General features: G+C 48.3%; 7 protein-coding genes across 7 annotated transcripts; 6 read left to right on the top strand and 1 right to left on the bottom strand.

The window, feature by feature from the left end:
* Positions 1–1,301: 1,301 nt before the first annotated feature.
* On the top strand, positions 1,302–3,027 carry HETIRDRAFT_439658 (uncharacterized protein). The gene is made up of 3 exons (XM_009547131.1): positions 1,302–1,464; positions 1,518–2,270; positions 2,322–3,027. The coding sequence occupies exons 1-3, from the start codon at positions 1,398–1,400 to the stop codon at positions 2,966–2,968; spliced, it is 1,467 nt and encodes a 488-aa protein (XP_009545426.1). The 5' UTR covers positions 1,302–1,397; the 3' UTR covers positions 2,969–3,027.
* A 430-nt stretch (positions 3,028–3,457) lies between these two features.
* HETIRDRAFT_439661 (uncharacterized protein) lies at positions 3,458–4,740 on the top strand. The gene is made up of 6 exons (XM_009547132.1): positions 3,458–3,706; positions 3,762–3,838; positions 3,938–3,999; positions 4,063–4,271; positions 4,343–4,446; positions 4,513–4,740. The coding sequence occupies exons 1-6, from the start codon at positions 3,564–3,566 to the stop codon at positions 4,596–4,598; spliced, it is 681 nt and encodes a 226-aa protein (XP_009545427.1). The 5' UTR covers positions 3,458–3,563; the 3' UTR covers positions 4,599–4,740.
* HETIRDRAFT_126445 (uncharacterized protein) lies at positions 4,717–6,347 on the bottom strand (the record flags this gene model as incomplete). Its single annotated transcript, XM_009547133.1, has 4 exons — positions 4,717–5,530; positions 5,589–5,728; positions 5,784–6,097; positions 6,278–6,347. 4 exons carry the CDS (start codon positions 6,345–6,347, stop codon positions 4,717–4,719), a joined length of 1,338 nt encoding a protein of 445 aa, XP_009545428.1.
* A 2,261-nt stretch (positions 6,348–8,608) lies between these two features.
* On the top strand, positions 8,609–9,198 carry HETIRDRAFT_163560 (uncharacterized protein; the record flags this gene model as incomplete). Its single annotated transcript, XM_009547134.1, has 3 exons — positions 8,609–8,738; positions 8,791–9,056; positions 9,112–9,198. 3 exons carry the CDS (start codon positions 8,609–8,611, stop codon positions 9,196–9,198), a joined length of 483 nt encoding a protein of 160 aa, XP_009545429.1.
* A 24-nt stretch (positions 9,199–9,222) lies between these two features.
* Positions 9,223–10,119, top strand: HETIRDRAFT_107269 (uncharacterized protein; the record flags this gene model as incomplete). Its single annotated transcript, XM_009547135.1, has 1 exon — positions 9,223–10,119. One exon carries the CDS (start codon positions 9,223–9,225, stop codon positions 10,117–10,119), a length of 897 nt encoding a protein of 298 aa, XP_009545430.1.
* A 36-nt stretch (positions 10,120–10,155) lies between these two features.
* HETIRDRAFT_163562 (uncharacterized protein) lies at positions 10,156–10,413 on the top strand (the record flags this gene model as incomplete). Its single annotated transcript, XM_009547136.1, has 1 exon — positions 10,156–10,413. One exon carries the CDS (start codon positions 10,156–10,158, stop codon positions 10,411–10,413), a length of 258 nt encoding a protein of 85 aa, XP_009545431.1.
* Positions 10,414–10,805: 392 nt separating this feature from the next.
* Positions 10,806–13,123, top strand: HETIRDRAFT_107270 (uncharacterized protein; the record flags this gene model as incomplete). Its single annotated transcript, XM_009547137.1, has 4 exons — positions 10,806–11,078; positions 11,132–11,260; positions 11,621–12,558; positions 12,628–13,123. 4 exons carry the CDS (start codon positions 10,806–10,808, stop codon positions 13,121–13,123), a joined length of 1,836 nt encoding a protein of 611 aa, XP_009545432.1.
* Positions 13,124–13,486: the final 363 nt, after the last annotated feature.

Below are 13,486 nucleotides of genomic sequence, written 5' to 3' on the forward strand. Positions count from 1 at the left end.
AGCAGACAGCGTGCGCCGGCTGCCAACGACCAGAGGTATAAAGGCCCAGGGAGAACCTCCCTGCTCCTAGCTATCCGCTCCCCACCATCCGCTCCTGACCGGCCTGACCCATCGACGTTCTCGGACCTCCGCTAGCACACAATATCATGTCTTCCCATTCTCGGCCGACAGCAGCACCGGCACATAACCCAAACAGGAAAGTCACGCCCCCTGACCAGATCGGCGGCTTGAACCCAGCGTTAGCTGCATTGAAACTCGACGCCACTCCCTCGAACAACATGGGATCGACATCGAACGCCGTCAGCGAAGGATATGAGGACTACAAGTAGGTTATGCGACTGCGACGTCTCAGAGACTATTGTCTACTCGCTGATTGCTTGGTTCAACAGGGTGGACCACGTCAAAGAGTGGATTGCGAACGACCTCGAAAAACATGAGAAGTGCAGTGTCGATGACATGCTAGCGTATTTTCTCAGGCAATGTCTTCACGGCCAAACTCCCGCTTCGAAGGATACGAGCTCAACTTTCTTGCAACCATACCTCGAAGCGGTGCTTCCAATCTGCAACAATGACCAGATAATGAACCAGCTGACAGAATAGTGCGTCCTTCGTCCACACTAATTCAATCAAGGATTGAAAGACAATTACATAGCTGCAAAATTGGAGGCACCGAACAAGACAGATATCGACCTTTTGTCGAGCTTTTCAATTTAGCGCTCCAGAAACTACGCAGCGTCAAGGTGCCCAACGTTCGTTCCGCGAATGGCGATCTTGAGATACTCTTTCATAGAAACGATCCAAAAATGATACAGGGAGACCACAATGGTGATGTGTCTAAACGTAGCCCCGATGTGGTTCTGGTCTCCCTCGCTGCAGCTCAGGGCGCAAGTGACTCTATCGGCACGCAATGGTGGGATGCCACTGGGCTCGCTCTTGAACAGCCTTTCATCGCGTTCGATTGGCCGCAGATTCTCTGTGTTTTCGAGTTCAAGCGAGTTGCAAAGACGTTGACGCCGCCGCCGCCCAAACACTCCGGTTTTGGGGCCGTCCGTGAACCTCAGCAAAACGTATGGAACCTGTTCAATCCCGTTCCAGATCCTTCCGGAGCGACCAGTGCGGAAGCTAATCCAGATGGCGACGGATCTGAAGCGACGGGTGCGAATTCAGGTGGCGGTGGAAAGAGGCCTCGAGCGACAAGTGCGAGCTCGAGTGAACGCGCAAACAAGAAGCCTCGAGGAAGAAGTGCGAACTTGGTTCCACCGAAGATCCACAACACTCGTGGTAATAGTGCCTTAGCGAATCAACCTCCGAGCACCTCATCGGCACGCATCGCGCAAGATGTCAAAGTCAAAAAGAAACCCGTGGAGCGTCCGAAACCGCCTATTGTCCAGTGCGGAATGTATGGCGCTGAGATGTTGTCACGGGGGCCATGCGTCAACCACGCCATCAATGTACTTATCATCGGTGAGACACGATGAATCTTGTTGTCGCGGGAGGTTTCTCATTTTTCGCCCCAGACGATGTTATGTGGATATGGTGGTACGACAGACAAGGCGCGATCCAGACTCAGGGAATCAACTTTGTTCAAGATCTTCCGCGCTTTCTGATTCTGCTCTTCGCGTTTCAGAGGTTCAAGCTCGAGGATTGGGGGTTCAACACCATCCTAGACCCCCAGTCCGAGATCGTCCATGATCTCAAGAAAGTTCATCAAACCAATCGTTCCCTTCCAAAATCGCATTTCGTGTTTCCGCCACCTGAACTGTCTGTCAGCGCACCGGTTGAGGCCACTATCGATCCCAATTCTCAAATTCACCACGTATATAGCCTGGTTGGACGAGGCACATCCGTTTTCAGCGGTACTGCGTGTACGAAGGCTCCTCCGACCAGAGACTCTCGCGTACCTCAAGGCTCTGGCAAGGGACCTGCGGCTGTCGATGATATATCATTTGCAACGCTTGACAAGGATGAGAAAGTGGTAGTCAAGATCTATTGGCCGGAAGAATCACGCTTGAGCGAAGGCCGCATTATCAGCGAGGCGTATAAACGAGGGGAGGGCAATCTAGATATCGTGGAACATCTTCCGAAGATGTACCTCGAGCACGACTTCCCTGAACATTCGACAAACCATATCAGGGATGCGCTTCGTCTGACGCGGCCTGATGGACGGCGGGCTACTCGTATCCTTCGGCTTGCCGTCTTCCTCAAATTGGACCCTATCATCGCATTGGGCGGGGAGGAGTTCATGAAAGCATATCTGGATTGCGTCCGCTGTGCGTCAAGCTTTAGTCTCAGTGGCGACAAATACTGACCCAAAGGTGCAGGCCACTTTGCTCTTTGGACACTGGGTATTCAACATAGCGATCTCAGCCTGTCAAATGTGATGATCAATGACCAGAAACGTGGTATCCTGAACGACTGGGATCTCGCCACGATCGAGGGAATATCAAAGCACGATGGGTGCGATCGCACTGGGACAGTGCCCTTCATGGCCTTAGAACTACTCGACGAGCAATATTGGGCCGGTAAAATGAAGCGCCAATATCACCACGACCTCGAAGGCTTCCTGTGGATTTTGCCATATGTATGCTTGCAGTACAAGGATGGTAATATGGTCACGAATCCGCTCAAGTCGTGGAACACGGGACATTATGTCGTCTGCAGAAAAGAAAAGAGCGATTTCTTGAGGAATCTCCGCACAAAACCTCACCTGATACCCAAGGCGACCTCTTCGTATGAATGGGAATGGGGCGTATTTCATCGATTTGTACACCGCATCGACAATAACTGGCAGTCACCCCTTACCAATGAGGCCATAGCCGCAGCCATCGAGGGAAATATGGAACTAGCAACGTCGGTACCCACCCCGATGGACATTTATGCGGAATTTTGGGCCAACATCAGGATAGCGGCAGATTCACGGAGTGGACACTTGGTATATCTAAAGAAGTATGTGCCTGACGGCTTTTGAGCAGTATCCTTCTTACTGCCCTGGGCATGACGATTGAATTGTAGCTTGATGCTCTCCTCTGTTGACTTGAAAGTTTGAGCAAAGGCTTTGCAACCACCACCTGCGACAGATTTCAATTTGTGGCGGTATTCGAGAAAGTTTGGACCAATTCCTATTCTTCAGTGCAGGCTGTATGGTGTTGAAATATTGTCGCGAGGACTGTGCGTCAACAATGTAGTCAGTCTATTCCTCATCGGTGAGAATTCTCTGGTCTGATTTTTCTTGCATGGTTCGTTCAAGTTGCCATGTCCTGGATCAGACAGATAAGTGTCAATATCGAAATGCGTGTGCCGATGTGAATCGATATCGACCTGCACTTCTGTGGCCATCTGTCTTGGACCTCCGCTAGCACACAATATCATGTCTTCCGCCGTGCACTGACTTAAAACGAAGGCAGGTGCGAGTGCACATAGGTCCACATAGGTGACAAGCGAGTGTGACAAAGTGACCACCGATCTGTCTCTCATCTCCCATAGCCTACTTCGCGCTTTTGTACTTTCTTTCAGCATCTGTACCGGTTGAGGATTCTCCAACAGCTCCCTAGAGCTTATTATCAATGGCATCGTCGTCTTCAAGCTCTAACAATGCCCCCCCAAGTATCATATCTGACGCTGAGCTAGAGAAACTGCTCAACCGCGAAGCCTCTGCCTTCCAGCGCGAGCTTGAGGTAGAGCGGATTCTCAAAGCTTTCAAACTCAAGTGCGTTCATCTCCATCCGGTCGAAATACAAGTTATCTCATCGAGTATCCACCAGTCCATACGATATCCTAGATCTAGACGAAACTGCCAAGCCTGAGGATGTGAAGAGGAAGTATCGACAGCTCTCGCTATGTGAGCATCCGGCGTCCCGCCCCCTCGTCTTGCAGTATACACTCTGGTGAATGCATGACTAATGGATGGATTGTCATTCGTACGTTTTCTGGCTTACAGTCATCCATCCTGACAAGACCCCACATGCACGCGCTCCAGAGGCTTTTGACATATTGAAGAAGGTGTGCATATATCTGCTTTTGCATTGACATATTGACGCTTATCGGACTTCCTCTGTTTCTTAGGCTGAATCTGAACTCAGTGATACTGCGAAGCGAGAGGAGCTGGACGCCACCATCACACAAGCGCGTTCGGTTCTTCTGAAAGCCCTCTCTCTCCCTCCCAATACTCCCGATGACCATCCCAAATTGAAGGGACTCGAACCCACATTCAAAGTACAGCTCAGAATAAAGTCGAAGGAGCTCCTCATCGATGAGGAAGTAAGACGACGAAAGTACGCGCTTGAATCAGTCATCTTCAGCCTACACCCGTCAAATCTGACAATACGGGTAACTCGTTCTGTAGAGCGGTTAAGATGAATCTGGCCAATGAAGGGTTTGAAGCACGCAAAAAGGAAGAGGAAGTCACTGCAAAGAAACGCAAAGCGGAAGACGATGCAAAATGGGAAGGTGAGCACCTTGCATCTTCTCACTCCCCCCGAACCCTAAGTTCACCGCATCATACCATGAATTCAGAGACTAGGGAACAGCGTGTAGGAAGCTGGCGCAGTTTCACCAACAACTCGAAGAAGAAGAAACAGAAGGTCAATATTCTGGGGTGATGTCCGCTGTTTTCAACATGGCCCCTCGCATATTCTCCTAGTCGATATACCCATCTTACTTCGCCCTGTGATACTAATAAACAATAGACATAGTTGCCTCTGATGGCAGGCGTAGTCGCTAATCCGAAATATCGACCACATCTGTGTCGATGTATTCGATGCGTCGTCGCACGCGGCGCGTCAGTACAGGAACATTCTCTTTATCGTCTTCCTCGTCGTCCTCTATTGTGATGACATCTCCACTGATTGCAGGCGGCAACCTATGAGCATGTGAAGCGGACAGCGCATTCGAGGGTTGCACTTGCGTGTTTGCGGCGCTCGCCGATTGGGACTGGGACTGATATTCCTTCTCTATCTGATCCATGAATAGGAATATCTCCTCGTTCATAGGATCATCCCCGAATTCATATACAGTGCTTCCATCGGACCGGATCAGTGGCTTTGGTCCCGACCTAGTCGATGCAGCGCTGCCGCGCGGAGGATGTGATATGTCATCATCAGTGTCTCCAATAGAGTACAATGATATAGTACGCGTTTGTGATAGTGCCCTTGTTATGGAAAGTTGGTTGACTGCGCGTGCGACAGAAGATGAGGAGGCTGCGTTAGACGTGCTGCCGAAATAGGAGGATTGAACAGCGGTCGAAGTGCTGGTGGACGCAGACGCGTTGTTTGGTTGGCTGGGGATGCGGCGGCGACGAGATCCTGGCTCATCGCCATGGTGGGATGGTATCAGCGTTGGAGAAGGGGATCTGGTGAGTTCACGAAGCGGGGAGCGTGGTTCTGGGTTTGGTGGCGTTTGTGTAGGTGCACGAGGGGGTGCGGGAGCTGTTAGAGCAGGAGGCGGCGCCAAGACTGGGTTGGTAGCATTCACTGGAGCTATTTCAACAACTTCATCCGGCGGTTGCTCGTCGGGTTCGGGAAGATCCTCGAGACTAGAGCAATCAGCCAAGTAAGCTAGAAATCTGACCGTCACGTAGAACATGGACCAACCCCATGCGCGAGCGAAGGCCCCTCACCAAATCACGGTCCTGGTGAGCTTCAAGATCCTCTGCTTGGTGCCCCTTGAGTATGACATATTTGGGCTCTAGAAACACAATACCGCGCCTGACGAACGCATTTTTAAGCATAAGCTATACACATTTCCACTCAGGCCATTTTCAGCATATGAGGATTATGGTACTCTACCTTGTAACCTAGAGGCGTTTCTCCGAGAATTAAGTCAGGCAAATTGCGAAATTCAATGGCGTTTATGGTAGTAAAGCCGTCGCTGAGCTGTAATCGCAGCATAGACCGTGGGTACCTCGGAACGGGCCCCTCATCTTCTGCATCGTCTCCTCCAAGGCCCGCGAGGTCGGCTCGGTCTATACGAGTCTGTCTGATGTTTTGAAGGGTGAAGGCGCTATGGCCTATCTCTGTCAGAGAGGTAATTTGAACAAGAACAGGAGGGCCTGTGAGGCGACCGTCTTCCATTTCCCCAACGTTCAAAGGGAGCCCCGTTCCTTAGAGCATAGAGTCTTGAAGGTCGGATTGTAGGAGCTGTGCTTCAACGAGTTGGTATATTTGGTCCAGGTCGGTCGTGGGTTGCAGTTGATGTTGGTCTATGACCCATTCGTGGCAAGGTTCTAGCCACTCCTTACTCCAAAGTGTGAGTAGGTGCTACTTCAAGCCAGGATATGAACCCACCGGATCAATCTTGGGTTTAGGATAGAACCGACTGAACCGCTGAATCAGTTGTGCAGGAGGAGGCATTTATTAAGATGCCAGCAGCCTGGTATCAACACAAAAGGATCGTGCCACTTTTTTGAGGAGAAAGGCATTAAATGAGCTCGATTTATTTCTTTATTGAACCGACTCGAAGGCGAGAGTCAAGTTGAAGCATTTGAACGAGAACGATCCCGAGATGCTCGCGTCGCGTCGCGACCAGGACCACCAAAGGGGACTGTGACGTCACCAGCACGTGATGCACTCCGTCACGTTCGGGTGAATTCTTTCATGAAGTGACTCAGTCGCCTGCTTCAGTGAGCTTGCATCGTTAGCTTCGCTGTCTTACCTGCTGTCGGGGGCTAATGTAGCCTCGTGCTTACCAAGCGGAATAGGCCAAGCGGGTATTGAAAAGCCACGGCGCGTTTTCGTCGGAGTCGTTACGGCCGGGCAAGCCGGGCTGGCTCTATACCGCCTGGGCTCACTGGTCGCGGTTTTGGCGGGGCGCGCCAAATGTGAGTTCGACTTGGCTGAATTTTGTGCAATCTTCAGCCACCACTACTATACCTTGCCTCCACACTCATTACTTCTCTTAGCAAATAAATATGTATGTAGATATTTTAACAAATAAATTGTTTATCCATATTATTCTGCCTCCAAATGTTCCTGAAAATTAGAACTTGCAACAGGGCAGCACTGAGTCAAACCATTAGTCAGTGCCATTGAATATTGTGAAGGTGAAACAACCCCTTCTGATACTAGTGTCATGGATAGCAATCCATTGATGGGTATGTTTTATTGCTCAAGAGTGTTATGCCAATGTGGTGGCTTTCTCTGACTGACAGCTTGGCAGATGCTAATGTGATCACCAACAATAGTGATGGGCACAGTGATGCAAGTGTAGATAATTTTGACAAGGTGGATCTCAACCAGGGTGTTTGACCCAACCTGGATTTGGCATCCATGGAGGATGTAGCACTTGATATGGATGACTATGCCAAGGAGGGGGATGATAACCTTGTATTTGATGATTTTGAAGATGAATTTCCAGATGATAATCAATCAGATTCATATATAGAGACACATTTAACCATATGAATGAAATATTACACAGTCAGTTTAAACAGGAGAGGGAGAGAGGATGGAGAAAGGCAAGGTATAGTAGTGGTGGCTGAAGATTACACGAAATTTGGCTAAGTCGAACTCACATTTGGTGTGCCAGGACCCCTGAAAATATGTTGGGAGGCCAGGTGGCCGATCCGGCAAAATTTTGGGCTTTTTGGGCCCTAGGCCTGATCCAGTCCGAGAAAAAATAGCTCTCCGTGGTGCTAAGGCCTGACCTGTTTGTCCTGCAAATAATCGCGTCCAGATGGTATGCCTGATCGGCGTCTGGCAATTCATGGTGGGAATAGTGTAGTGGTCAATGGTTAGCGGTTGGGTGTGGAAACTTAGTTGGTGCGGGCCCTCGGGTTCGAACCTTGTAGAGTACTTTTTTTAAATTATAAGTTCAAGTTCAAGCTATATAAGCTGTCAGCCTGGGACTGACGGTTTTCGAGTGACATTCAGCAATCACAATGTCAGACATTGAAGTTATTGACCTCACCTCTTCTCAACCAAAAGCCCCCCTTAATGTCCATATTCTTATTCCCCTGGAATTTCTCAGTCTTTTTCCAGACCGTCAGCTCTCAATTGCCGATTTTCTCAATGTGGATCTTCCTTCACAGTCTTCGGCACTCATTCTCAAAAAGGCCTCATCGTCATTCAGTTGATTACTGCCTGAATATCCTATTGCACACAACATCATGGACTACACTATTCCCCCTACCAAATAGCTTGCCGAGCTGGACATCCAACTAAAAAAAGAGGCCACGAGGGGCTCGTGCTCCTTTGAAAACCCCTTTTTGAAAGGTTTGCTTCACCCGCTATAGACGATCATCTTCTGGAAGAGGGTAGCTGCTGTTCAGTACAGCAGAGATCTATGGCGGCAATTGGACAAGTGGCTCACGAAGTGCACTTATGACATCAAAGCAAAGACCCAGAAGGAAGCGTTGATGGCCTGGACTCTGATGTCATCACTGGCATGGGGTGTCTAGCTAGGGGTATGTAGAGCTTCAACTGGGATGGATACCCTGTCTACTTTGCTGTCGGATAGATGGCTTAGTGATGACATTATCAACATGCTTGTGTTTGACTTACCCAGATGTGTACAGTCTGACCCCGTTCAGGCCGAGACTGTGATGCTTGCACCGGTGTACTTCTACATGAAGCTTGAGGCACTGTTGGCACTAGGAAATTAAAGTCAGTCAAAGATGCTCTTTCAGTACGAGAAAGAGATCAGGGAGAACCCCTGGCGAAGATACCTTTTTTTGCCCATCTTTGTAAATGGGAACCATTGGGTCCTGGTGCACGTTGACTTTCAGAGACATTGTATCGAATATGGTGAGTAATGTGTTATGCTTGATATTACCATCAATACTGATGTTGTACTTAGGGGATTCAATAATGAACCCGCAGTCACTCAAGAAAGCCATCCAGATCTTACAGTCATGGCTCCAATATGCCTTCAAGACTTTATTTCATGATGCTAGGAATTTTTTAGCTCATGGCATCCAGGAAGATACTCATTCCTGTGGTATCTGCACTATAAACTGCATTAAGCATAACGTGTTTGGCGTGGAGCTGTATACTCACACTGCTCATCGCATTTGGCGCCTCCGGTATTTTAATTGCCTGGCAAAGGCTCATAATGATTATTCGGTGGGTACTGTAGTTGCTGTGTCTTTGGCAGCGCACTGATGATGTTGACTCCTAGAATGTGTGGCCAACAAAAGGCTATTTTCTGCATGATCCTGCGGACTTGTTAGATAACGACGAGACACAACCAAATGTGGACTCATAGGATATGCCGTCAAATAGCATCAATATGCTTCCATCCATACCCACTGCAAAGGACCCCTTTTCTAGTGCCACGAACCCAGGGTCTCTGACGGATGCGCTAACATCTAAAGCAAGCGATAATGTTAGCTCAAGTGACAGCAAAGGAACCCACATTCTTACCTCGCACCTGCCGATGCCGGCCCCAGTTCCTTGTCTTGATCAGTACCTAGAAACTCTGGATGAGTTGACCACACTCCCCGATCCACCGTCTATTCCTGCAGAGACAATCAGCAAATGGCGCAAGAGGGCCGAGTCACAGTTACCTACCCAGACGGAAACAAAGCAAATGAAGAATGTTCAAGAGATAGATCAGGGCGCACCTTGCGCTATCAAAGCGACACGTCAGCCAACACTGACTATGACTGAAAGGTCAGATATCAGCGCACGCGTCGGAATCAGCCGCTCAGCAATGGCCAGCAAGAAACTCAAAGCTGCCATGCTGGAAGGGACATTTTCCATGAATCAGAAAAAGCTAGCCAGGTTTAAAGGAGAGTGTTCAGCTTATGACTCTATGGCCCAATTCTGCACCGAGGACTCACGCTGGGAGGTCTTCCACTCGCGCTGTGGAAAGTGGGTGAAGATCACTGAGGCTTACCTGGCCTCCAGGTTTGTGCAGCACGTTCTTCGCTGTAAGACACAGGAGACGACACGAGCAACGACGCTAGATGTGTGGTTCAAGCCAGTGAAGTCCGCCATCAAATTACAACCAGCGCCGCAGATTTTGCAGAACAAAGTCCACTCAAAGCCAGAGAGCGCTCGTCTAGATGGAATCGTTGTGCGTCCCTACAATGGGATTACCATCGACATCTGGCCTGAAGTTGCCAAACTAATCGAGCGTGGCGTCAGGAGTGGAGGAGGACAGAATGTCTTCGATATCTCTTGAGACTCGCTTGGTTTAGAGTTCCGTGATCTCACACCCATGGAGAAGGATGAGGTTTGGCACCTGCAAACAGTGTCCCACACCTGGAAGTGCGATCCTATCCTCAAGATCGTCACCACCGTAAATTGTGAGAGAGCTCTCTCTCTCTCTCTCAACTTCACAGGACCCATTGTTTGCACGCCTTGCATGCAAATTGATTTCAAGAATGCCCTGTGTTGTAAGGTCCCTCTCCCTAAGAATGCTAAATACTTAAACACTTGTTATCGCGATGAATCTACCATCATGGCATACGCGTGAGCCTTCAGACTTCAAGATGTATTTCAACAAGTAAGTGGACTCAATCCTTTCTATTTCAACAATTTTTGCTCATTGTTGTGCTACAGGACAATCAGGGTCCGGTGTATATATGCTATGTCAAAGGCGTGCTGAAAGGCAATTTCAAGGACCGTCAAGTCTTCAATGGAATGGTTGCGGTGGTCGTGGAGGCACAGGAGCAAAAGGAAAAAGGAACTGGGATGCAAAATTTTCATTATCTGCTGGTGCTCGATGAGCTCGCCCATGTTGCCTTCATGACAAGCCCTGAGGTCTACAAGCTCCTCTGAAATCACATACCACTTCGTGCCCCTCAAAGCATCCAGTAAGTTCTAACAAAATTTCCATATCCTTGCACTGATTTGTGTGAGCCCAGGATGCAACGTGCAGCTTTGCCCCGTTTTCCCATCAAGCTCGGTGATGAAACCTTTGACAGAGTGTACAATTACATTACGAAGGATCTCAATTACAGTGGGCCACTTGGCCTCAGTTGCGACAATACAAAGCTGCTTAGTACACTGCGCACGTACTGGGATGCGCAGGCCGAGTGCTTTTTCTTGGTTGGCCATACTGGTGAGCCAATCCCTATTGCTGACACTGCCAAACTTGAAGCATTGCTGAAGTCTGAGACGCTGGAAAAAGCGACCAAGGTGAGTTCAAGAAACCAAAAGGCTTGATACAATGATTGATGAATCTTTCACAGGTCCGTGTCTGGTGTGTTCAAATACCGATGCCCAAAGCTAGCTCAATTGTCGCACATGTCATGGCCATACCAAATTCTCTCTCTGCCGAAAACCTTCAAATTTACTCAGACAGAATCATTTGTGGTCTTGTGCGTCGTGGCCTTAAAATCATCTCATATGCCTGTGATGGTACAGAGACCAAGTGCAAGGTACAACGTTGCTTGATTAGAGACTCGCCTTCCCACGTTACATACACCATCACACACCCTGTCCTAGCTCTTCACCTTCAGGCAATATCTGTCGTTATTGCAACAAGGGAGGGCCAGCCAATTGTCATGATACAGGATTCCAAGCATGGTCTCAAAACCATGCGCAACAATAATTTCTCAGGAGCAAAGGTTCTCATGTTGGGGAACTACACTGCAAAGTACTCGGACACGTGCAATGCAGCGTTTGGCCCAGGAATTCACCCGCTATACCCTCACGACATTGAAAACCTCAACCATTAGGATGATAACGCAGTGTATCAATTATTCTCAGCATCATCCCTCAAGTATTTGTCAACCCACTTTCCCGACCATATAGGCGAGATCATCTATCTCTTCATATTTGGAGAGCTCATAGACACCTACCAGAATCGTAGCATCAGTCACATTGCTCGCATCAAGATGGTCTTGCGTATACGTTATTTTGTGGACATCTGGAGTTTATTTATCGACCAGGTTGGATATGTCAAATCCAAGCATTTTATCTCCCATGAGGCCACCAATATCATTTGCATCATTATCGAGGGGCTCCTTGGCCTCATCTTTGTTCATAGAGATCACATGGGCGATGAACGCTACCCTCTGCTTCCCTGGATACATTCCAGTGAAGTCTGCGAGCACGTATTTGCAGAGTGCCGGAAACTAGTCAAGGATTTTGCATTTACAGACCTGATACAGATGATGCCCCGTCTACATGTAAGTATCCGAGCTGCAGTCCTCCTCAACGTCACGACAGACCCAAAAGCCCGTGTGGCCGGCTACGCTCACACCTACTTCGACTCTCATGGGATCAATCTCGGACTTCTAGCATGCTTCCCTCTGGATGGGGAGATCAAGTCAATCGCTCAAGATGCCTGGGGGGAAGCCGCAAATCTGTTCAGTATCCTTGGGGTCTCACCGTCCGACTTCCTTTCAGCTTCCACTTCCCATCCAACCCTCCCGAGTATTGATTTGTGGTACGCACCGGGATTGGATCCACTGGCAGACACCAACTTGAGCGACGTTGATGCCTCTGATGATGAAAGAAAAGAAGGTGATAGTGACATGGGTGACGCTGATGAACTGGACAAGTCGGTCAAAGCATTACCTGATTCAGGCATCTGTAGGCATGCAGTGGACAAGCGTTTGTTTAATTTGGAGTGCGCTGCCGTTGCTGTGAACCTAGAAGACCTGGTTCGTTTGTAAGTTATCTTAATTTGGCTTCCATTGCTCAGTATCAGTGATCTCAAGATACTCACCTTTCTATCTAGACGAGAGTATTGCCAGGAGCTTCCACCAGAAGAACATGAGGCAAACCTTGAGAAAGACCGCCTTCATCTTTTGGCAGCACTCCGGATTGCACAGCTCCCTCCCATTGATGTACCTCCTAAACCTTGTCATGCATTCGATTTCCATTATTCCTTAGTCGACAACCTCAATTTCACCACAATCATTGACATTCAACGAGTGCATCAGACATGTCGCGCAGCTCAGGGTGTCCGCAAGAATGCTGTCCTGGAGGTGTCATCCTCCGGCAGTGAGAAAGTGGCCAAAGAGACTCTACAGAGGCAGATTATCCGCGAGATGCAAGGCCTTCTCTTACAGCAGGAAGACAGGGGAATTGGAAGTGGTCTTGAGCGCAAGGAAAGGTGGAAGGCTTTAGCGTCCAGAGGTCTCTCCAGCGGGAACTCAGCGAATGCGGCACTTGCGGCTGCTCAACGTGCAGAAGTTGTACGTACATCTGGAAAAACCTCCTCTTTTAATTAGATCTAATTGTTCAAAATACTAATCTAAGCTAATTAGAATGTATTTTTCATAATCAACTTTATGACTAAATTTGCAATTAAGGCAACATTGTCTATATTATTACAGTCCTATTAAAATCTACAACCTAATTACAATTTTACATATCCCAAATCCAAATTATATGAGTGCTACAATTTTATTTTTACTGTATTCTTTATTTTCTATTGGTTTACTATATTATTTTCTGGTGTCTAAATTCAAATATTAAAAGCCCTGATTTTTAGGATATTTATTGACCCTTATATATATAGAATAGATAAGAGATGAATATGTAAGAAAATCAGGAATGTTGAGATTGCCTTATTTATATCAACATATTTAGGT

Source organism: Heterobasidion irregulare (assembly GCF_000320585.1).
Source record: "Heterobasidion irregulare TC 32-1 unplaced genomic scaffold scaffold_04, whole genome shotgun sequence".
NCBI lineage: Eukaryota > Fungi > Basidiomycota > Agaricomycetes > Russulales > Bondarzewiaceae > Heterobasidion > Heterobasidion irregulare.

Bases quoted from the DNA above. Each gene is read 5' to 3' on its own strand.
- HETIRDRAFT_439658 (XM_009547131.1), top strand. From the start codon at position 1,398: ATGTATGGCGCTGAGATGTTGTCACGGGGGCCATGCGTCAACCACGCC. The intron at 1,465-1,517 runs GTGAGACACGAT...TTTTCGCCCCAG, and splicing joins CATCAATGTACTTATCATCG to ACGATGTTATGTGGATATGG. The intron at 2,271-2,321 runs GTGCGTCAAGCT...CCAAAGGTGCAG, and splicing joins ATATCTGGATTGCGTCCGCT to GCCACTTTGCTCTTTGGACA.
- HETIRDRAFT_439661 (XM_009547132.1), top strand. From the start codon at position 3,564: ATGGCATCGTCGTCTTCAAGCTCTAACAATGCCCCCCCAAGTATCATA. The intron at 3,839-3,937 runs GTGAGCATCCGG...TCTGGCTTACAG, and splicing joins GTATCGACAGCTCTCGCTAT to TCATCCATCCTGACAAGACC. The intron at 4,000-4,062 runs GTGTGCATATAT...TCTGTTTCTTAG, and splicing joins CTTTTGACATATTGAAGAAG to GCTGAATCTGAACTCAGTGA.